At 39.0% G+C, this 24,662-nt stretch overlaps 2 protein-coding genes across 12 annotated transcripts in view; one reads left to right on the forward strand and one right to left on the reverse strand.

Moving 5' to 3' along the window:
• LOC105197815 overlaps nucleotides 1-24,662 on the reverse strand; it is a 232,580-nt gene that overhangs the window by 148,963 nt on the left and 58,955 nt on the right. For all 9 annotated transcript variants that reach the window (XR_003268332.2, XM_039454620.1, XM_039454621.1 and 6 more), the window contains one exon: nucleotides 4,972-5,070. Coding sequence is in view for 8 of the 9 variants with exons in the window: in XM_039454620.1 (XP_039310554.1) it covers nucleotides 4,972-5,070 (99 nt within the window). In the remaining variant the exon portion in view is untranslated. The remainder of the gene's footprint in view (nucleotides 1-4,971; nucleotides 5,071-24,662) is intronic.
• LOC105197814 (lachesin) overlaps nucleotides 1-24,662 on the forward strand; it is a 129,584-nt gene that overhangs the window by 90,018 nt on the left and 14,904 nt on the right. For 2 of the 3 annotated variants that reach the window (XM_026131734.2, XM_039454616.1), the window contains exons 3-6: nucleotides 9,588-9,748; nucleotides 18,734-18,919; nucleotides 19,278-19,467; nucleotides 20,072-20,200. In XM_026131734.2, coding sequence (XP_025987519.1) covers nucleotides 9,588-9,748; nucleotides 18,734-18,919; nucleotides 19,278-19,467; nucleotides 20,072-20,200 — 666 coding nt within the window. The remainder of the gene's footprint in view (nucleotides 1-9,587; nucleotides 9,749-18,733; nucleotides 18,920-19,277; nucleotides 19,468-20,071; nucleotides 20,201-24,662) is intronic. The other variant, XM_026131735.2, reaches the window with a different exon arrangement.

Below are 24,662 nucleotides of genomic sequence, written 5' to 3' on the forward strand. Positions count from 1 at the left end.
TATTCTCGACAGCAACGATTGTAGCTCACTGAGGGGTGCTTAAATTTCTCTTCTTCTTCTTCTTCTTCTTCTTTTCGACTTTTCGCGAGGCAAAAATTTAGAATAAATTTGTTTCTGGAAACAATGGAAGAGTAATAATCTTTAAATTGTAAAAATATAAATATTTGTAAGAGAGAATACTGAAAATTTGTCATTATTCGTTTGATCTCAAGGTGAGCGTTTCGCCAACTGATCGTAATAATTTGAAACTAGGTTGCTGCGAGCCGCGCGGCGAATACGCATCTTCGCTCGCATCTTCGCTAGAACAGAAATCTCGTCGATATTGAAGCTCCTCGGTCCCGAATTGGCGCGATGCCAGCTCGGAATCCGCGCTACGGCGAACACACGCGCGCCCGACGGGTGGTCGAGTGCACGCTCGTAAGGGAGACGACATTAACCCCGAAAAGAGACCTTTACGACGCCTAGGCATCCTACGCCCGTCCATTATTTCACGACTTTCCGGTCGCGCCACAGATAATCGCGTTAACAATTACGTGCCGGCTCCGCTGCGAGTTATCTAAATTGATTAGGGGAGTAATTGCATTTACCCTCGGGTCTCCGCGACGAATTAAAGGAGAGATAAGGGTGGGACAAGGGGAAGGGGGAGGAGAACGTAGCGAACAAGTGCGTTTTCCTAATCCGCGATGTGCACACGTTTGTCGTATGAATTCGCAGTTTGCACTTGGTACGAATCGTCCAATGAATTGCGTTAATCCTTATTCGGACGACTTCCCTTTCTCGAACAAATGCGTCCGTGATAAAAATTCGAATATCACCATGCTTTATAGCGCATTGCGATCGTATACTTTATCCCCGATGAAGTTGCATTCTATCACGGCACCTTAAAGGATGTTTTCGAATGGATGATAATATCGGTGACGGTACGAGAGCCGCGTAAAGAATTCCGTCGTTTACGCTTCGCGATTTCGCCCCCTTGCCGATAGATATAGGAAAGTTTCGCTGGCATCGCAAGGGGTGAAGATTATTTGTTGGTGAGAAAGAAAGAAAGAGAGATAAGAAAATAAAGAGAAAGAAGAGGAAGGAAGGAAGAGACAAAGAGAGAGAGAGAGAGACTCCTGAGATAAGATAGGTAGATGCCACGTAAGATATTCCATACGAGGTACGAGCCCGAGCGAGTTCCTTATCCGCCGCGTCGCGGGATGAGAAAGAAATCTTTAAAGCGCACTTTGATTCATAGGCGACCGCCCCGGCAGTGAGGGACAGAACGTGACCTGGCATTAAGTGCCCCATAAAATATTGCGCTCATGTAAATACCCTCGTAAAATTCAGCGGGCAATGTGGCAGCGCGGGTGACGGCGCGGCGCGACGCGCTCAACTTGCCTCAACTCGCGCGCTCGTGCCACGTCATCGACACATCACACTGCGATATTCTAGATATTTACTTCCTCAGGCGACCCCCTGTATTCCCTCCCATCCTTAGCCGGCTCCGCAAATTCAAATTCGACACACAACCCTTTCTTCTTGCACCCGGCTGGTCGGACGTATATACGAGGACTGTGCAAAGAAGATGAAATGTCTCGGATGAAAGAAAAGCTTACTGAGAGATCTGACTCGAAATTTTGCTTCCAAATCCGACGTAGAGAGAAAGAGAGAGAGAGAGAGAGATCTTTTTGAGAAATTTGTCGCGGATGCGGTAAGCAACAGAAAGGCAAAATCTCGGTAGGAAATAAAAACCGTAAGAGTGAGTATTCTTAGCTCGCATAAGGTAAATGCGAGCGCAATACGTTTTGATGAGGAGGTTGTTGTTTTAATTATTAGTGCGCGGCAAAAATCAACAGAAATCTTTCCCTCGCGCGCGTGTTAGTCAGCGATACGATGTTAACTGCTAATACGTTCGGTCTCCTGTTCATAAAAAAATAACATAGAAGATTAACCGTACACGTACATCGCGATGCTCGCGGGGAAGAAGTTATTATAGATGACAAGGTTTTTAATCGAGCATACCGAACATAATTCAGCTCATGTTACGGCGCGACGCTGCATGTCGCGATATTCGACGTTAGTATTACGGACGCTATAAACTCAGTCGATTCGCCACACAATTCTTTTCCCCGTCGTAAAAGCGCTTGGGATATTGCTTTCTCTAACCTCGTAGAACCTGGTAATTCTCGGTTCGCCTTCGCGTCATACATGATGGAAGCAGCATGAAACATCGTAATGTTGAACAAAACGATTAACGAATTAAAGAAAACGTGTCTAATTTATCGTAAAAGGATACGAAAACGTATCACAGCTCAATAGTGATATAAATACATCGTATTGTGTTGCAAGCAAGCAGTTGTTAAAATTTTAGTCGTAATAAACCTTTATCACGATCCGTTATAATTTTGCTGTAATTCCTACAATTCCTGCGAGATTTTACGGTAATACGTATTTTCCAAAAATTTTCTAACGCATGTGGGAGCATGTTTTGGTACATTCACATTAAACCGCGAAATCAAATTTATGGCTAGGTTCGCGGCTGCAGTCGGAAAACTCCGAACATATGCACTGAATACGCGTTAGAGAGCCCGAGGTAGAGGCCCGCCGTCGACTTGGTTTCTAATTTTTCGCTGCATAAATGTGAAACTATTCCTCGCAGCTAAATGCACGTAATAGAACGCGTTTTCATAATTACGACTACACATTTTCAGTTTGATTAAGCTACTAATTAAAAATCATGTCTCTACAGATAAAATCGGTACGTCGCGGGCTAATCTAAAATCGAGTTATACTACTTTTCATCGATCTATTAACGTCTTCGTGAGACATTTTATCATATATTATAAAAATTGTAATTCAATAACCTTTTTATTTAATCCCACAAAAATCTAGCCGTAATGGTTACGGCCAAATAATTTAATTTTTTTAATTTAGACTTGAATTTAAGTTTCGAAATTCAAATTTAAGTTTTCTGGAACGCTCCATGTGATCGATTTGTCAACGGCGTTCAGTTACCGAACTTTTTGATGGCAGCACACTCTGCGAGATACATTTGTTATAACACTCAAAACTTTTACTTGCACTGTACGCGCGTAGACTTAACTCGGTGGATTACCGTGGCCACAATCGATCGAGATTCTATACAATATGTATCTGTAAAGCCATGTGCCCTTCCTTAATTACAGATTTCTTAATGAATAATTAATAAATGACTATGTCTTCGTCAAAGTTAAAAACTTACGGGCTGTTCGTCGTTATTACTTGCGGTCGTTAATTTTTTAATTTGCAACATTAAATACCTCGGATTAAACGTCTCAGATTAAAACTCTGAAAGTAAAAACTTTAGGAAAAATGAAACTCTATGAAAATCCGCAACTCGGAGAAAATAAGACTTCTGATAAATTCTGTACGTCCTCTCATATCTGTCACATCGCGCAATTTTGACATATATGTGTGCATCGCGCGCAAACATCATCCATTCTCGTCGGGTACATATGAAACTTCTGGCATGCAAAAGATTTCCGTATGTCAGTATTGTATTTACAGTGGCATGAATCCGAAAGAATATCGCGACGTGGATCTTTAGCACTCACGTGTAACGAGATGCGGATCGGTAAACAAAGTAATTTAATCGTAGTTTCAGTTGATTCTGTCGCAAATTCACGACCAAACACGAACTCTGAACTCTTTCAGGATGCCTTGCCCTTTTTCCTCTGTTAAATTCAATCCCGCGTAATCTTTCAGCCGTGATCGTCGATAGCGTTTTTATCGCGCGATGTTTCGATACGTCGTCGTCATCGTTGTCGACACTCGCAACGGACAAGCTCGAAACGCGTGCAAAATGCGAGCGCGTGCTCTCCTCGGGAGTTTACAGGGAAAAATTTTCGCGGGGAAACTTCTTAATTGAGTGGGAATATGCTGCGCGATGCACTTCGTACTCTTTGCATTTTTCCAGCCTCGCATTTTCCATACTTCGCATCTTCGAAAGTACGGTGCGAATAGTTGGAAGCTCGTAACTCCGTGAGATGCATTTTCGTCATCGATACAGTGAGGCGACGTATCGCGAGATGGAAATTATGGATTTCCTCAGGAATTGATCGTATAATTTTATGATGGAGAAAATAAAATACTTTTACGTTCTTACAGAATATTATTAGTCGCGTAATAATATATTTACAATATATATCATGCATATTTAGCGTCTTTTATCTTCGCCCACCTCTCATCTTGCAGGCGCAAGAAAGTTTATAGAAACGCTCTAATTGCACAATAAAAGTGCTGACAGAGCGTAAACAAAAATTTGCATTTGGTTGCACGAGTCGTTGCTTTATGCGCGATGGAAGATAAACGGACATTACACGCTCGGGACTTTGCACTGCGCTTCGTAGGATAGCGCGATGGTTTTATTGTAAAGGTAGATGGATTAAGTGGCATTACTTTACACTGTCCTTTGTAGGCGAGGACAATTTATGCGGGACCGTTGCTCCGCATAAAGTGCAAGCGTTTCGGCACGGCGTTCCTTTTACTAATCTAATTACTTTATGTATACGCGTGTGTGCATTCTCTTATGCGCAATAAATCAGATGCTAATTGTACTTATTTTAAGACATTAAATATTATTACTGATATTATTACTAATTTAATGCCTATTTTAAGGCGCAACGGATTCGTAAAATATTAATATCCATTTGTAATACTTTTTGCCACTTGCTACATGTATCTATATCTTATATGATAAACAATTGCCTATTAAACAATTTTCACAGATCCACTACCTCAAATGAAAATAATGTATGATTTGTTTATTGGTACGAGGGACAACAGCAGGAATTGTAATATAAACTATCCATTCAACTGTAAAATATAAATACGTATAACGTATACAAATAATAGCGCCCGTGATAATAAATATTTCAGTTATAACATAATTATTATTTACATAAAATAATTGCAAACAAATGATTTATACAAATAAAATAAATTACTTACCACATGGCTGCTCCGCTGTTTCCTAGTGAATCCTTGCGCTTTCTTCTCAATCCTGATTTTTTTATTTCTTCTTTGTTTCTTCACTTTGGCACTCAACACCTGCACGTAAAAAAAAAGCATTAATTATATGATCATATACTCTTCAAAACATTTATCAAGATACTGCGATTAATAAAATTAATGTAAATCTAATTAAGAAAAACAAGAGATTCTCTGAAAATCTGTATAATCAAACTTTTGTATTTTATATGTACATTTCGATATCTCACAAAACACACGTATTATTAATTCTTGTATTAATTATTTATATAATTAATGTATTTCTTAATATATGTAAAAAGTCGATACAACATGATACCCCTACTTAAATTACTTATTTCAGTGTTTTTTATTTCATTTACATAAAATATAGTAGGATATATTTGCGTTAAATATCTTTTAAACAAATGCTTTTTATCAGCAATAATTTATAATTTTTATTCTTTATCCGGTTTCTCCTATAATAATATTTGAACAATAAACCGCAAAGTATCTATTTCAATAAATAATAATCGCTTCGATATGCTTAAAAGCCATTAATTATAGAAGCTTAACCGCGGAGATTATGAATTAATAATTGTTCGCGCGGAATAATCGAGATTTCAAAATAGCACACTTTGCACCGCAAGAAACGAGCAAAATACCGCATATCAATCAATTTGTCATTTTTCCAAAACATTTAACGCAGTTAAGAAAGAAACATATATATAGAGAAATAAATTCATGAGAAACAAATTTAATTATTGATGGGAAATAGTCGCGTTTAATATCTTACAATTTTTGTCGCGATCGCGGTTTTAAGAGGTAACAAACATGGAACGGTTCATACAGTTGGCCGCCCGCTCAAATCTCTTTACATGAATGAAACAAGTTCAGTCTTGCGTAATGTGCGTTACATGCAACAAATAGCAGAACCTTAGCCAGGCTCTCAGAAATATATAGAAAAAAAATATCGCTGTTACTTCATTCTTTGTAGTAATTTAAACTAATTTTAACAAATAAATTATTATTAAAGAACTAATAATTAACATCTTCTGTTAGTAATTTATTATTACTCACACACGAAAAATTATATTACTTAAAATTTGTTACGTTATATACCTTCAAAATTATTTTATCTTCTCAACACACTTTTACATTAAAATTTTCAACTCTTTTAATTAAGCTCAGAATTACGTGTAATCGCTTTTTTCTATTTAATATTTTCATATATTTTATAATCGTGTCAATCTAAAGTCCAAAATTTAATAAAATAATTGATTTAAAAATGAACAATTTGTTGCACATAAATTGACGCCGAATATAGCAAGATTATAATAAAAGTATAAAAATGGAATATATCAGTATTAAAAGAGAGAGAGAATATTTTCAGCGTCATAATATTTATTAATATTGCGCCATAGTATTTATTAACAGCGTCATAATATTTATTGGCAATGACATTCTATTTGTTTCATTTTATTCGGCCGTCGACATGTTTAACGCGAACAGAAATTTCACGATATATTTTACAAACGTGCCAAGTTACTTAATGTTTATGTATGTACGTCTTCAAATATCCTCGTAAAATTCAGCCAGCAAAATTGCCGGCTCCTCGCGGCATGCCACGATATGTCCTACATCTTCGTCATACCGTAAAATTCAGCCCCTTCTGAAAAGCCATTTTCCTTAAAGCGTAACACCTCACGTTGTTGCAATTGCGACAAATTACAGCACGTGTATTTACGTAACCAATTATATTAGCGTCACAACGGCGGCGTCACAAATGTAGCTCGCGGTGTAAAGCGTTTCATCCACATAGAGCTTCTGCGGGTTTTCAACCGTGGAAATAAACATCTATTGGCATTTCAGTAACGAGCCATCGCTTTATACGCAGCGTGAAATAAATTCATCATATTTCTCCATTTATTTAAAAAAGAGCGTCAATTAATGATTTGTAATTATTACTGATAGATATCGAAACATCATTAAAATATCGATTAAAAACGTTATTTTTAATCAATATTCCAAAATAACATTTTAATCGAAATAGAAACGCAATATTTACCGATAACCGTCCGCATTGCTGCTTTTTGACTGCGATGCATAAAAATTGATATAATCTCTCGTGTCGTGATAGGAAAGATAATTTTTCTGTAAGATACTGCAGCATTGTAAAGACGTCGGGGCATTTCCGAAGCGCGAAGATCGCGAAACCATTTTTAGTCGCGTCTGTCATCGCGGAAATGTCAGATAAATCGATCAGCGGCTTTCATAAGACGCGTTTTTCCCACCTTCCATTTGGCCTCATAAAATTCACATAACCAAGTTACATTAGATGATACTAGCTACTACTGCTGCTACCAGCCGCGAATTTAAATTCAATACGCGGAGGTTCTTCTCGCGGTAGAGGCGGGCGAACTTTTCTCGTAAGTCAGTTTCTTTGTATCGTTCACCAGACACGGGTATCATATTGAATCTCTCTTTGTCTCGAAGAGCCTCTTCCGCATTGCAGTTGCAATTACATAATGGCCACATGATACATTATAGCGTGTAATATTCCGGGTTTTTCTTTTACAAAGCGGACAGAAGCTGTAGGCGCTTAACATAAAAAACGCTATATTAAAATGCATTAAAGGTGATATGTAATAAACGATATGTAAAAGTGTAATCAGCCGCGGAAAGAGTACGTTTATGGTTACAACTCCGATAAATATTCCTCTCACCTTGGTCAAAACACTTTTATACTTTTTCCAATAAACATCAAATTACAAATAATAAAACGAGATACAATATTATTTCTTATATTTGTTATTCATAAAGCTTTACTTTTTAACATATAAAACTGTATAAAGTTCTTTTTTTTAATAAAATACAAGAAAGATTCTATTTATGCGTGTCTGTATACACATATATTGAAACTACAGTTATTGAATCGCACACAAAATGCCACGGTAGAAATGTGCAAATTCGTTCACAAAGGTAAGTGTTAAAAGTAACAGGGATTCAGTTTCCAATATTAAATCCTGCTATAGCACCGTTTGTCCGACCGCGGCGAAAAAAAATATAGTCGATAGAATTTCCATCACATAGCTTACCAATTTCCTGTATTGCCTTCGCTATATCGTCGTCGTTCGGAAATTTTTGAATCTTACTGCGTGACATGTGACTATTATATTTCTTTTTGTTTTTATAAAAGTAAAATTTGTCGGTCATGATTTAATAAACGTATTTATATATATGTAAACCGGAGTGCAGTGGAAAATTATAAAAATATCAAAGTCTATATCAAAATAAATACATAACTGACATGTATACTTGTTAATGTTATACATTTGTAACAGCGTACAATGATACAATTCAATTCTAAATGCCAAAATAAACCGTAGTAATAAAATAACAGACGATAAAACGTATTTTTATTACGATAATAATAGAAATGTATCTTCGCGCCATTGAAGTAGGTAACAACCGTATAAATATACCACTTGTAGTACAGGAAATATTTAAAAAAAAAGAATGACGTACTATTTCACACAAAACGAGCGACATTTCCGGCAATTTCACTGTATCGTTCACTCGCAAAATATAGGTTCCGAGATAAAGTTCGCCAGGAAACTATTTCACGTGCGACAGGTGTTAATTCCGCGTTGATTACTTTTACATCGTAAACCGGCTAAATGTTGTCGATTCGGATCGTTACAACCTACGAAATACATGCACCGCACAATGGGGCTCCATTAACAAACTATTTAAATTGCACAAATTAATTTAGTGCCGCCGCTAAATCTGTTAATAATGATTTGTATGTATAGTAGACGATATATAGAGAAATGATCTCTCGATCTCTTAAATTGTCACTGCTAATATCATATTGATATTTCTTTTTTTTTTATTATCGGTATTGCTACATTACTTACTACAAGTACCACGTTGCTACATTAGTTCAAACAATACAGATAAAAACAATACCGAAGCGAATCTATTTTTCAAATTTATAGACAGCTTGCGAATGTGAGAAAATTGCTTGGAAAGTTTCGTCGCTGACCCGTTTATCACTTTTGAGCGTTTCGCAAAAAAATCCACCGGTACTTAGGCATTCGCGCATAGTGCACGATAGTTTCTGTTATGAGATAGCTGTATGGATGCTCCATAACGCCCAACTTTCTACAAAGGCCCGTTTTTTTCCATGAATATATAACACGACATAAAATATCCCGCGTATCCAGTGCGTACCGTAGCAAAAGCCTCGGGATATTTTTGCGAAACTACTGCGACTTTCCGATTTATTCTACCGAGAATTGACTAAGCGATTTTAATATGCAATATGTTCAAGTGATATTTAAAATGTAAAACACATGCGACACTCCTTATAAATACATTTACATTAAACTCCTTTCCTCGTCCTAATAGAATTAATTCGTCTTAATAAGCACTCAAATCTTAAATAAGCTCTTAAATCTTGGAATTAATAACTTTCTTTATAAAGAATTACTCGTTCCGTCGAAACTCTTTTCGACGGCGTAGAGCGGAAGAAAATGAAGCAGAGAATGAGAATCGCATTCAATTGCGACTGTCGTTGTTGTTGTCTGTTTCAGTGACGGGGATAGAGCCAGACTTCGCTTACCCGCTGGAGAACGTAACGATCCCGCAGGGTCGAGACGCTACCTTCACCTGCGTGGTGAAGAACCTCGGTGGATACCGGGTGAGTCCTTCCTCCTCCGTGAGCGGAGATCACTCTGGCAGCGCCAAGGCCCGGGTAACTATTTTACCATTAACCTGTGTCCGCCTGTAATGGACTACTACCTTATCTACTACTACCTACTACTACTAACTCTACTACTGTCACTACTACTACTACTACTGCACCACCTATATGCGCGCGTGCCTGCACTTCACAGCACTGCATTTAACTGCACTACCGCCAGCTATGAAAAAAAAGAGAAATGTATATATATATATATATATATATATATATACCACAGTCGCCAGAGCAACTACCATCACCAACCATCTCTCTGTATACGACATCCATTTTCATCTATCAGCCGGTATACAGGTACCGCTCGACTACGACGCGGCAACCGAAGTTTCATAGTCTCTTCACGTTTCTCCTGTCTCATTCTCTTCGTTCACTTTGTCCGAGAAATACCAACAATTCACGCCAAACAGAGAAAAAGAAAGAGGACTGTTCCGCGCGAAGTTACTCGCAAACTGGCTAATGATGCATTTACGCGTCGAAAGAACGCGACGTATCGTTATCCGTCATTATAACCGATTGCTACGTCTAATCATTATTAAACTTAAGACACGCCGTTATTACGGTTTTCCCATTTTGTTCGCGTCGTGGGTTGCCGCAATTAAAATGTTGGAGCTTCAACTATCGCGATACGCTCGTGTCTCGTGCTTCGAGCTAACATCTTCTCCCTAATGTCCTGCGGCGATTTGAAACGCAAAGTATATCAAACGTTTATCGAGATCGATGTTATCAATATTAACGCGTCGCGTACGTAGTCAGGATGGAATTTATTCGGATCGATCGATCGATCTCCACCTTTGTCCTTTCTCTGAAAAGAATTCGAATCGCGAGAGGATGAATGGATACAAAAAAGTCGATCCATCGTTGCAGCTATTGTTTTTTTTTTTTTTTCGCAATGGCTTTCGGGCACATTGCCCACCCCTATCTCCATGGAGTCATGCTTTTCAAAAGACTACGTCCAATAGTACTGGCGCAATAATTTCTTCTCGATCATGTCCGAGATAAGATCGCAAACATTATGCGTGAAATAATTAAGGCGTATGTATTAAAATAGTTATTATTGTTTGAAATTTGTTTTTACAAACTCGCGGGAAACATGAATATTTAAACGGCTCTTGTGATTAATTCTCTGTCAGTCGATAGCTAGGAAACTTCAATAAATTGGAAATTTATTTTCGTAACGATACATACAACGCGTTTGTAATTATTATAATCTTTAATTTTATCAAACAGAATTATTTAGTCATTGTTGCAAAAAGCTTTAAATTGGACGGAGAAAATCATATCAAATAGCAATTATTTTTTAAATAATAGAAATATTTTAATCTCAATTCAATTTCATATAAATTTTCATGGTTTCTTATGACTTTCTGGCTCATAATTCTAAAACGGAAAGATGCCATTTGTACTTTTTTCAGGACACCCTGTAGAGAGTTCAGAGCCGCGTGTAATTGCGTAAGTTCCGCTTTACACTTTCCGGTAATAGCGCGATCCCGGCAATGGAAGGAAGATTGATCAAGGCCGGCACACAGTGCCGCTATATGTAGCGAAATTGATTTCGCGCGGGAACATATCGCCGATGTGGCGTATTAAGCGCTTTACGGCTCCACTTGTTGAACCGATAACTTCCCGATAGCCGAGGGTTTTCCTTTCTCCCGTGTCGCGGAGACCTCTCGGTCCCCAAGGGGAAAGAAATTTCGGCGCCGTGCGCGCGAACGTCGTAGGTTTTAATTAAACTTGGCACTGTCAGAGTTTATAACTTGTTGGAAAATGCGATTACTTCCGGCAATGCGCTCACCCCGCGTTTCAACTTCTTTCTTTCAACCCAGTCGGACAATCCTCCGCGCGGGAGTTTACGTTCCTTTCTAATAAGGATCATCGCGACGGTTTCATTATTTCTTTTCTTTGTCCTTCTTATTAAGCATATAGAAATCTATGAGAGGAAAATTTTGCTTCGTAGAGATTCACGATTATTTTCATCAATCTTTCAAAAATTTTGCGAATGAAAAAATATTTCAAATTAAAAATGATGACATTGACTAGTCATAAAATTGATAAAGTTTCTTACATTATGCAGTTTTAATAAATAAATCAATATTTTTTAATGTAATTATTTGCAGTAAATAATGTTGCTATATTCGTATGTTTCAAATTTTATTTTTGTACGAAAATGGAAAAGCGTTGTTCTGCCATACTGCTACGTATGAGATATTAAAAAAGACAAAAAAAAATTAATGCGCAAAAAGAACTCGTTGATATTAAAGCATTCTGTTTTCTCATCTCTACAAAATCCAAGCAATTTCGATTATCGTGATTTAATGCAACAATATATTTATCACTTTTGATCGTTTGCAAACTGAAAAAACATCAGAAAATACAGCAGTTGCATAATTATCGTAATTGTCCTAAAGAAACGTTTCATCTGTACAGCGCACCGTGCGTGATAAATTTGATAAAATTTGGGAGATACATACGTGCATAATTTATCATCATGATCGGTCAGCACCGACCTATATACCATTAATTCAATTGATTAATTCATAGCTTTTGATTTCAATCATTAAAAAAAAATCGCTCCGTATTCATATATTCATATAGACTACATAAAACAATTGATAAATGTCTGTAATAACACATTTTTTTCGTCATTACACCGATCTTGATTTGCATTTGAAGATGACATGCCCTAATATTGATAAAAAAAATCACGTTTTTCCCGGATAACTTTCTCACAGGACAAAACAGCTCGAACAATTCTTGAAGATGATTAGCGAGTTTTCCGTCGCGAGTTTCACTCCTCGTCGACTCAAAAGGGATCTGGCAGAGCGATGACAAATTCAAATTAGCATTGAACGCGCAACGAGTACACTGCTTACAACTTGAATGCCCTATGCTCTAAGCGAACCTCGCGGATCAACCAATGCGAACCTGAGCCTACAGCGAAGATGTTCAGGCCTAGTATCCGGCTTTTCCGCTTGTTAGATTTAAGCTTCGATGCTTAATCGCACCCGCTGGGAAACCGAGGTAGTTCGTCGATTGGTCCCAGGCAACAGCATCCATCTTTGCTTTAAACGATGATTAACGAAAGTAAAAGCGCATCATACATCGCCAAAAGAAGTTAAAGTATTTGCACACAATAATTTTATGTAACTTACAAACTCAGTTTTTTTTTATCGTATCTTGTAATTCTGTCTTTAATAATACGTTTATTTTGTTTAATAGCGATTTTATAATGACCTTAGCCTACTTTTTTTTCAATAGAGAAAAGTGGATTCTGTTGCCTCAATGGATGATAGTATACTTGAAAATTTGAAGACGAGAAGTTTCAAAGGCTATTTCGAAACAGGAATGATGGGCATGAAACAATGACAAAATATAAAATAAAATACTTACAAGCGATAGGCATAGTTATTTCTAACTTTGAGCACATTCGTGCTGAACAAACACAATTATTATCCTACGTAATCTCAAGATTAATCTTCATCTCATTTGTTACCATCTTAAAAAAAAATGGTGCTTCATACTTTTGTCAAATGCTATTTTATCGTTATACCTAATGGATTGTTACAGACGTGTTATCGATTCTGATTGTGTCAATAATTTGCGAATACTGAAGGAATACGACGTATTATTTTAACAAGAATTACGATATGATTTCCATTTGAACGATTTGCTTTTTTTCAAAGTGTGTCGCGGTTCTCTATCCGACGTAACGACTCTTCCTCGTTCGAGCGGGTTACAATTGTTCGTCGTTGCAGCAATTTCCCAAAGTCGCCATCACGATAAATACGTTCCGTGCCCTGCCCCTCCGATACGAAAACATTCAGGTCCACATCGGCTTGTCCACGAATGCATAATTTCTATTTGCACATGTGTCTGTTTACAATGCATAAAACGCACTTGAGATTTGAATGTTCGTGCGAAATGAAATATGGTGCAAGCTGCATTGGAGAAGGATTGAGATGCACATTGTTCGGACGTGTTATGCGCCCTGAGTAATTGCCGAGTCCGAGGACCGAGATCGTGCTGGATACGTATTGTTCTTAGCGTGTCACTGAATTCCTGTCTATATGCGAGAGGCATGCCAATGATGCATGAATATATGATAACGGAGAGTATCACGAGGTTGCATGAGCATGTTTTTAACAGTAAGCACTAATCTAGACAGATAAACGAGATATGTAACTTAATATTAGAGCTTAGATCGGAGACGATAGGTCGGGGTTTTAGCAGCAACAATCAATTAGCGATTCAGTTAGAGACTAACTTTCTCTTTTCCTAAGAGTTTCGATTATTTCCAATGTATAAATGTCTTACGTATTCTAGAACGTGTTATCAATAAATTAACAAAGTTGAGAGTAGGAAAAGTAAGTCGAGAATAACAAGCGTAACTAAAATTTCGTCTGTACGTTTAGACAAATAATTTTTTGTTAACGTTCTCGTCGGATATTTAATGTTAAATAATTTTCTTTCTATTTCATTTATATTCGATTGCGTAACGTCCAAGGCGAGTGATAGTCAAGTCGGATCCCGGCCGAGCAAACGAGTTCAAACAAACGCTAGGCATTCTCATTTCGGCGGGTATGGCTCGAAGCAAGTGGTCCATTCAGCGTTTGTTCGGGCTCGTACGCTTGATCCGAATCCAGCTTTATGCGATGCGCTCTTACACGAAATGCGAACGAGATTGGCGTGTTTTATTTGTATCACCCGGTATGTCCAGGGAGCGTACGCTAGAACGAGTAATCTCGTCCGAAACGTGTGTGTCACGTGGATAGGTTAATCGTTCGAATTCCGCGCACGCGGCTACGCGGATGAGTGCGTTTCGCTGTACCGTCGAACGTGCCGTACCGTGCCGTGCCGCGCCGTGCCTTGCCGCGCCGCGCTGCGACGCTCGGCGTTTGTGCTCTGCCATAAAATCTAACATTTAATCCGCCGTTATCGTGTTCTCGGGCGCTGCGCTCGAATTTCGTGCGCATTTACAATGAAATAAGTAATGTATAATGAGCAATCACATTTTCATACGCATTTGCAAACACGCTGGATACATGCTCTAAAATTATTACCGCGCTATTTAATCATGTATTTTTGAGTGACTTAATTTTTTCATTTATAAAAATTGTATCGGAAAATGTCTGCACTCTCCTGTTTATTTTCTTTTTTCATTTTAATTGTTAAATGTTGCATAAAGTAAACTGTGAAAATAAATTTTGGATCGCAGCGCTCGCGTAACGTCTACATTCTCGAGTCAACTTTTCTTTCAAGACATTTCAAATTATATTTATTCAAAAGAATTGTAATTTTTAAGCAGTGTTTTACAATATATTACTTCATGTTCCAGAGATACGCGTATTTTTACTAAGGCACAGAGGCAAAAAAAACGTTATTTTTATTTCAAACTAGTCAGAGAAATTGTCTTAATTTCTCTTATTGCAGACTGAAGAGATGAGTAATGTATTGTAACAAATGTAATGATGTCAGCTTGAAAAAGTTAATGACTGGACAAGAACGGGAAAAGAAAGGAGGGGAAGAAGGAAAAAGAAAATAGTCGAATACAGATTAGAAAATAATACTTAAACATCTCGAGTCCAAACTGTGAAGTCGTGAAAAGTGTCGAAGATACGCAAGGCTAGAAGATAGCGCCAATCGAATTGGCCAGCAGTGAGCATCGTGATGGGGACAAGAGGGAGAACAGCCGCGAAACTTTTAATTAGCGAGTTTATCCATTTATCCTACACGCCGCTCAAAAGGGGAACAACCGTACCTCGACGGTCGAAAGTGAAGAAAATAAGAACTCAGGAACGAGTCGCGCTATATAAGTGGGTGACGGCGTTAGAAAGTCACGAATAAAACGCGAAAGATGAGAAGGGATGAAGAGTTAGGTGAGCCGTGGTGAGGGGTTCTGAAGAGGCGCGGAGGAGACGGCGGGAAATAAACGAGGTGTGGTAGACTGGACCGAGGCTCCCGATCCCACAATGCGCCACAATGGAGCGCCGACGATGGTTTTGCATATGAAAGAGGGCCGAGAATGGAGGGAACGTGGAGCCAAAGGCCGGGGGAAGGGGTAGTAGGTGTACGTAACGCGATATTATATCGGACTAGAGGGAGGTTAACCCACCCCCTCGCCGTTGCTCTCTCATCCCCGAATCTCTTTATGTCTATCTATCCGTCTGTTCCGTTACCACCGTGGGTTCCTTCGCCGCGGGTTCCTTCTTCTCCTTAAAGGACTACGAAGATCATAGGACTAAAGGAGGAGGGAGAAAAATCGTAAGCCGACAGTACCCTGGGAGGAAACTGCATTAGATAAAGAGGACGTTTTTGCATTAAGATAGAGGCTCGTTTCCATACAAGGCACGGCGTGCCCTTTAAGCTTTCGGTCGTCCCATCTTCCTCCCTACTTTAAAGCCTCAGCTCCCTTCATTGTGCTGCAAATTCGTGACCCACTCTTCGAGAAAACATGTGCGCGATGCTGCGTGTCCCGAAGAGGGAAAGGGAAAATGACGGTTTTCGTCTTGGTGTACAGGATTTCCCTTTTTGGGAACGCAGCAGGATCGCGAGGTCGCTCGGTTTTCGAGTTTCAGCTTTCGGATGCGAAGCGACGTATTGTGCGCGCCTTCGAGTTGCCGTCGTAGTTGCTTGCACGATATTATCCGACTCACGTTGCTATGGATACGTTCTTTCACTTCCGAAAGCGATTTTCACATCGCATATTCACGAGAAATCTGTTACAGAGTTTCGTAGGGAGCTGCACGAAGAAATCATTTGCTGATCAACTTTATTTCATAATTAACAGATAATTTTTTTTCAACGTTTTTTTTTGTCTTTCGTTACGACAGTATTGTTATACTGAATATTTCTAGATTACCCTGCAGACATCAAATATCAACTTTACTTTATAAATTTCATTTTTTATCCTCTATGTTTTATTCATTCCTAAAGCGAATTTTTGACTTTTTAATTTTGAGAAGCCGTCTCGAAACATATGCATTCTCCGCACAGCGAGAATGTTTTTGGTCTTTCATTTTTTTTTTCTTCTTTTTTTGCTCCTGTTTTCGGTCCACGACAATTAATCATCAGCGAATGAATTGACGGCAATACGACATAAATGTTTGAGAGTCGCGAGCATCTGTCGGCCGCGGCGACTTTTCCATCTCCTCCTTTCCGAAAGAGTGATTTGCCACCCCACCCCCCCCCCTCTCCCCGGCACGTCGCAGGGCGCAGCAAAAGGGAGAATGGGGTCGCGCTTATACTCCGGCATAATATATTATAAGTGGAGGCACTCACAGGGCCGTCACTACCAAACACTCGCACCCTCTCGCATCCCAGCCGCCCCCGTAACCGTTCCCCCTTCACCTTCCGCGTCCGCTCTCTATACACTCCGCTCGCGGGTTATCGATAAGAACCGCGGAACTCCTTTGTCGGTTGATAGATAGCCTTTCAGAGCGATGCGAGGTCAGATATTCGACATGGTACAGGTTCAATTTCATGCCAATAATATCTGTGCAGCGGGAAGCGAATAGGGCAGAGGGCGGGAGGGGGAGGGGCGGGAGAAGGATGAATATTCGCGATACGCCACACTGCAGTTTCCTCTTTCAGGATAGCTTCAGCCAGAATATGGGGCGGAATGACGATTAATACGTGTTAACCGGTCACGATTGCATTTTCTCGCCCCTTTCTCCGCCCAGCCTCTCTTCCTCTTCTTTCTTTTTCATTGATTTTAATCCGTAAAAAAATGGGTTTAATTAATGGCGTATATCAGCGGCTTGGAGCAAACTGCAATAACCGGTGAGAGTTCAATTTAGCGTTGATGATACGAAGGATCGCGAGCGAAAGCGCGGTAACCCACATTCGGAATAGTCACGATAGTTACTTCAGAAGTAATATAACTTGCGAAACGTTCACGAGAGCGCGAAGAACTTGTAATAAATTATACCAATACGGCAAGATCACACGGCGAAATAAGCGTGTTTGGCCGATGCGATTTTATTTATATCCTATTTACTATTTTTATACCTAATACGAAGCTTACTCGAGTTTTTGATGTAAACATAATGTTACTACATCCTGCGAGAGTAAAGCACGTGAACTTTGCCACTACACCGTTATCTCTCGCGGCTACCTTTCTTTATTTTTCTGAAAAAGTTACGTTGTATGGGTTATCGTGTTCTTGTTCGTGGAATTCTTCATATTTACACAGTGGCAGACCGTCGCGTCGCGGCGCGCAACGGTACAGTTTTCCAGTCGAGGGATGTGGCGGAAGAGCCCTAGCCAGACTTCGCCATAAAGAGAAGATTCCTTCGTAGAATATAGCCAGCTTTTGATGCCCGCCTTCGAGGCGATGTATACGAATATTTCATTCATTCACGAATAGAAAGCGTCCCGTGTTTATATCTCTCTTTTTGCGCAAAGTCTCGCAAACGTTATCGTAATCGAGTTCATATTTGAATCGCGACAGAAAGCTCAAGATTGTACTTTCGAATATTTCAAGAGCAACTGACGTAAAGGGAAAACCGGGACAAGCGATAGGAAAGTGCTTTAGGTTAGGTAGGAACCTTGAGTCTTTCTCGACATCGATGTACAAGGTAATTCTTTGAGGACTTTGTTTAATAATTAACTCTTTCGGTACTTATATTTTAAGTATTAAAGTACATTAAACGTTGTTTATTTTCATTTTTACATTGCAAGCAGCAACTTTAATTACATTTTTTTATTTTAATTACATTAAAATAAAAAAGGGATAATTTTAGAAATTTTGTTTCGAATCTGATATCGAAAGAATTGATTAAAGTATAAAATTGGGGAAGCCATAAAAAAAAATCTTAACAAGCACTTTCACGAAATATCTTTCGAGGTAGACTCCGATTAGATCCGCGACGGAAAAGGAATCATTAATTAGCGAGTTACGCACGGCGATAAGATTAGGTAGGCTTTGGGAAGGCGGGGAAACGGTTCCGAATCGTTCTCTAAGAAATGGGTTTGTGAGGTCAGGTGGCGTGGATTAAAGCAGACACCAAGGCGATCCTAGCGATTCACGAGCACGTGATCACGAACAACGCCCGTCTGTCGGTGACCCACAGCGACTACAACACGTGGACGTTGAACATTCGCAGTGCGCGCCGGGAAGATCGCGGGATTTATATGTGCCAGGTCAACACGGACCCCATGAAGAGCCAGGTACGCAGACCCTTTAACCAAAGACAACTCATTTCGCGCAAAGGATACGCACATATATATCGCACATATATATATTTTTTTTAATTATGCGGTAAGAGAAAGAGAGAGAGTGTGTACGGAAATATTCAAATATGTACTAATTAATTATCACGCAATTATCTAGCGAACAGAGTACTTCCGTAACGCGAAAATTACTTCAAGTTCATTGATTTATAATTGCGACCTCAGACTCGGAATTCTCCGCTTTAATCCGGTCGGCGGTTTCGTTGTGTATTTCGTAACACTCCATATTCTCTCTTCGCTGTACACGCGTATGCACACGCAGATGCGATATAATTTATCTCCTCTGCATTCGCAGAGCGCGTTTTTGGAGGTGGTAATACCGCCAGACATCATCTCAGAGGAGACCTCGAACGACATGATGGTTCCCGAGGGAGGTGCCGCGAAGCTGGTGTGCAAAGCGCGCGGTTATCCCAAGCCCGACATCGTGTGGAAGCGAGAAGACGGCGCCGAAATCATTTCACGTGCCGGCCCCGGCAAGACAAAAAGTAAGGAACTCCAACTTTTATTTCGCACCAGTCAATCTCGCTTCTCCCTCAGGAGCGATACTGCAGCGTGCTGCGATATCGCTTTCTTTCGGATGCGAAATTGTCTGTGCAATTAAAATTGATCATTCCATCGAGATAATCCGTGGCAAAGATCAGAATTTAATCGGCAGTCATCGTTCACATATAAATCAAATCGGGAAATTGTTTGAGCAACTCTTTCGTTTTTTAATATATTTTATTACATATTTTACTATTTTAAAAATCCGATTATCAGAAAATCCGATAAATACTATTTTATAAATCCGAAAATTTAAATTTCTAACTCAAAGGAAACATACACTACTAGCTAACTAATGCAGTTTTATTTACGAAATTAATTTGTCGTATTCAACGCTGTAACTCGTTAAATAGAATAAATGGGATCTATGCTAGGTCCTATCACAGAAATGGATTTAACGTGATAACAGCGAATTTCCATGTGGACGTTTACGCGTTTGTACGAGTTTATCTGTTAAGTCGATCGGGTATTAATGTTACATACTTTGATTACGTGTAACGAGCTAACTTCTGAGATCGCCCCTCGTGTTTGCATATTGCATTGCAGTACCCAGTGCAGAGGGTGAAGTGCTGACTTTGTCGAAAGTAACTAGGGGCGAGATGGGCGCCTACCTGTGCATCGCCAGCAACGGAGTGCCTCCGTCCGTCAGCAAACGAATGATGCTGCACGTGCACTGTAAGTATATATCTACTATTCTGATCGGAAGTCTCGGCCGTATGCCATAAAGGACACTTTTCGTAGTCACGGATACTTTTTCCGACATTCGTTCTATTAATATTTTTACAATGTATTTTTTAAAATGTATTAATTGTTAATTTCGTTTATATTACAATACCATATCTAAAGTATTATTTATACAGACTAACACATGTTCATACACATGTTTAAAGTACGTTTAATAAAAGTTGAAAATCAATTTTAAATAAGCTGAAAAAGTAAACGTTTAAATTCAAATAAATATTTAAAATTTGATATGTTTTTAAACCCATTTAATAAATGTTTCAAACGTTTTAAACGAACTCTTTTAAATAATACCATTTTTTCATATGTAATTGTAATTGCAATGGATGAATACATAAAAAGTATAACAACATAAAGGAAATATTTTATTATACATATATTTAAAAGTTAGTCTTCAGAATTTACATATAATTTTAATTACGCAACAAATATATGTAATACAGTAAAGAAAAATAAAAGTAAAAATAAATTTTCCATTAGCTAAATGGAAGCGTAGTAAAAAAAACACGGATTATTAAAGAATGTATATATAGGATGTTTCTAAATTCATGACTGAAAATATCATAGCAAGAAAATTTTCCAAAAAAATAAAATACAAAAATTATTATTAAATTGTTATTTTATGCTTATTTTTGACATATAAGAACTGAAAATTGATTAATTGCGGACTATGTTTAGATGATCATTTGTCATGGTTACTAATGCTATTACTTATGCAACTCATGAACTCGATTTTTCAATATATTTTTAAACGCTCATTTAAACAGTTTATTGACTAATTTATAACGTTTATTTCTGCAACTTTTTTTACTAATTTAAAACCTTATTTTTATTGAAAAATATTTTTATTGGTTATACACATTTTTTATTAAACTGATAATAAATTGATAAAGGAAAAACGTACTGATTAAACGGTTTTTCAACATTTATTAAACGTAAATTGTCCGTTTGGGATTGTACTTCTATCTCTATTAAGCAAGTCTCTTGATCAATTTGAAGTCAATTTCTCGTGGAAATATTCGCATGAATTGCGTCTTATGTAATTGTCTCAGTAAAAGACGAATAACGCCAAAGCGAGACTCGCTAAAACTTTCAACAGTTACAACGCTGCTAAGTGAGAAATAACAGAAGAGCAAGACGGCGCAATTTCTCTCTGTAACCCAGTACAAAGAATACATCAAAATTTATAAAGTAAACATTGCGGACGTTTCGTAACAAATTACAGAACAAACTGTATAAAAATCTCTCGCGTGATCCGTGCGGATAAAAATTTATAAATCTGTCACTGTGTCCAACAAGTCACATATATGTTTCATGGAACTTCAGTAAAACCAGCTTTCTATTTATCTTTAATAACAATGATTTTCATAAATCATAAACTGCCATTGTCTTACAATCCAGAATATTCAATTTATTAAAACGATCAAATGTGCATTCAAATATACGAGTATACCATGAAAATATTAAATATGTTGAATATTTTTTAAGTTAAATGTCAATTTCTATTACATTTCTAATACATTTATACAATTAAAAATTAATAGAATAAATCTATATTACATGCTAAATTAATAATTATTAAATAAATTTAAAGTAAAAAGTAAATAACAGATATATTAACTTTCTACAAGAGAAAAAATTGGCCTTCAGACTTCTTGGAGTGAAAATAATAATTTTAAATTCCAAAGCGTGGTAGATTCGTAGTATTATTGAAAGCTCTCGTTGATACTGGTAAATCGCACGTCGGTCCGCAAGAGAGAGACACTCATAAGATGCAAGTAGGACAAGCGTGCTCTCGAGGAAATGCGTCAAGATTCGTTTTTTTTACTGGTCGTATAGCGTCACGGTTTCCTGTGTACCGGGGCGTTTCCTCAAGCAATCGTCCAGAAGGTGTAAAGTCCGCGAATTGTCGGCAGTAGCCTTATCCACGCGAGACACACTTCTCTCGGTGTAAAACGAGAGAGAGGCGTCTCGGAGGGAATACAAGGCACCGCGGCAACGGCGAAGAAAAGCGTCGCTTGTACGACGAGATAGCCATCGTCGTCTCCTCTTGCATAATTTTACCGTAGCGAATACGAGAGAGAGACCGAGATCCTCCGTAAAAGCCGGAGATGGAGAATGAGGAGAGGACCGCGGCTAGAAACGGGAATGGAGAAGGGGGAAAAAGACCGAAGGTAAAATACTGCTTAAATAACAGGCGCGTAATGGCGACGAGGGTGAAGGAGAGATTTCAGAGGGTAAGATGGGGTGTCGGTAAGGGGCGCGAGATAATAAAATTACACTCGGGACGACGGTACAACACACTCACGTTCGTGTCTTCCTCTCCCCTTTCGAAGGTTTAGCGAGAAGATGGTGTGCGCAATAAGGTTCTGTTCAAATTGCGCGAAGAAGAGGGTGGATGAAGACGCGAGCGCGGAAATGCGCTGTGTCGCAGGAATGTCGTGAGCTCAACTGCACGTAAATGTTATTATGAAATCAGTTTGATTACCAATTTCTTATATAAAGGAGAAAAGACTTTTTCGAAATAAAACTATAGTAAACGGATGTCTTATGCAGCTTGCGATAAAACAAGATTTGAGTAGCTACACTTTTAAGAAATATTTCGTTACAATAAAGACGACGATACGGCAATAAAAGTATATAATTGTACATAAAGTCAGGGCAATATTATTTGCTGCAATTTGAGGTAACTGCGGCAGCCATTAATCAGGCAAATAAAAAGTGAGAACGCTTCACCCGGGAAATTGGATTCTAAATATTTTTTACGCGAGAAATCCGATTCCAAAATAAATGCCCACACATCAAGAGATTGTACACTCGTTAAAAAAGCGTAATAGTAAAAAAGAGACGGAGAAGGAAGGTAAGACGTAGCTTCATTGTGGGAGAAGCGTGGTGTGACGATAGCGAGTTAAGCCGCGGTTACGACCGACCCAACCGTGTCTTAGAGCGTGGAGGAGAGGTAATTCCTCGGCGGAAATTGGACGTACCTACGTACGTAGTTGCGCTCTACTGCGGTTGCACGATCTCGCACCTGGCCTCGGGCACCGCGATAAGATCGTGCGATAATCGAGTTTCATTGAAATACGCTATAGACGAACTCGCGTCCGCGAGCTGTTTCGCCGCGAAATTCGCGCGACCGGCGCGGCGTGGGATATTGTGGATAGGAAAGCTCCGGCCCTCGGTTGATTTGGAACTGTTCGTGGCAGACGGCCGATTGCTTTAAACGATCGCGTGACGCGAGTACCCAAGTGCTGAACTTCCTTTGTAAACGCGGAAGAACATCCGGAATTATCGGCGAACGCCGTTCGCGTGCGATTACGGGATTGCTACTTTGTCGTCGACGTATACGTGCTAATTGTAAGTTTTACTATATCGATGTGGGTAGTCGACGCTTCACGTTACTTCATATTTTTCATATTGTGCTTCGCAACGTTTTATTATCTGCGCTCTCGGTAAAGTTTGAAGAATAACGTTGAGATTCCGACGGTCTGCAGAAATATATTTAGATAAGATGCTCATTGCTGCAAGAAGAACATTGGTATCGGTAATAGTAATCGTAAAAATGATTAATACAATATTTTTCTAGACTTTCCTAAATAAAATTATACTCGCGACTCACGTTCGCTCATCATCGGCATCCACGCGACGACAGAATGAAAGTTCCTTCTTAAGTTAAGGACTCGGAAAAGAGAGACCGAGCCCTGATCTAATCATCGCAAGATGTGACAAGCTGAACTTTACTCAGAAACTTTAAACACCCCGCCGTCCGCTCCGGTTTTAACTTAGTCCCAACGTTTTAACTTCTCCGTTACATCTCCCGCGACGTCCTTCCTCGCCCAGTTTGCAACTTTTCCACGGAACTCGGACGCGTAATTACGCGTTAGATAAATATGGTTGTACACGAAGGCACGGAAGAGAGGGACCATTGAAAAGCGACGCGACGAGCCGCATTGCAATGCGCCAAGTGTACACGGAACACCGTCGGAGTCTCGACACGGTCTTAACACTGCTTCTTAACAAAGAACTATTACGTCGGAATACGTGGCGTGAGCGTCATGGAAAAGGATCGAGCGTTATCTTATCGCCGCAGAAATATCGGATGTTGGGGCTTTCGTACGCCAAAACGGGAGAAAATCTTGTCTCTTGTGGACATCGTACATTTTCCGCAAAATAAAAGAGAGAGAGAGAGAGAGAGAGAGAGAGAGAGAGAACCGTTAACGCAGGCTAAATCGCTGCTCGACCCAGAAACACAATAACAGGCTTTCCTACCTTTATAAGTTGACTTTATGTGCCACTATTGGTTTCTTTTAAGGAGAATTAATACCGTCACGATTACTATCCCGCGATTACACGTGCCAACCTGCGCTACAATCAACAAGATTTTATCCTAATTGCG

The sequence above is a fragment of the Solenopsis invicta genome, chromosome 10, assembly GCF_016802725.1.
Source record: "Solenopsis invicta isolate M01_SB chromosome 10, UNIL_Sinv_3.0, whole genome shotgun sequence".
In the NCBI taxonomy this organism is placed as follows: domain Eukaryota; kingdom Metazoa; phylum Arthropoda; class Insecta; order Hymenoptera; family Formicidae; genus Solenopsis; species Solenopsis invicta.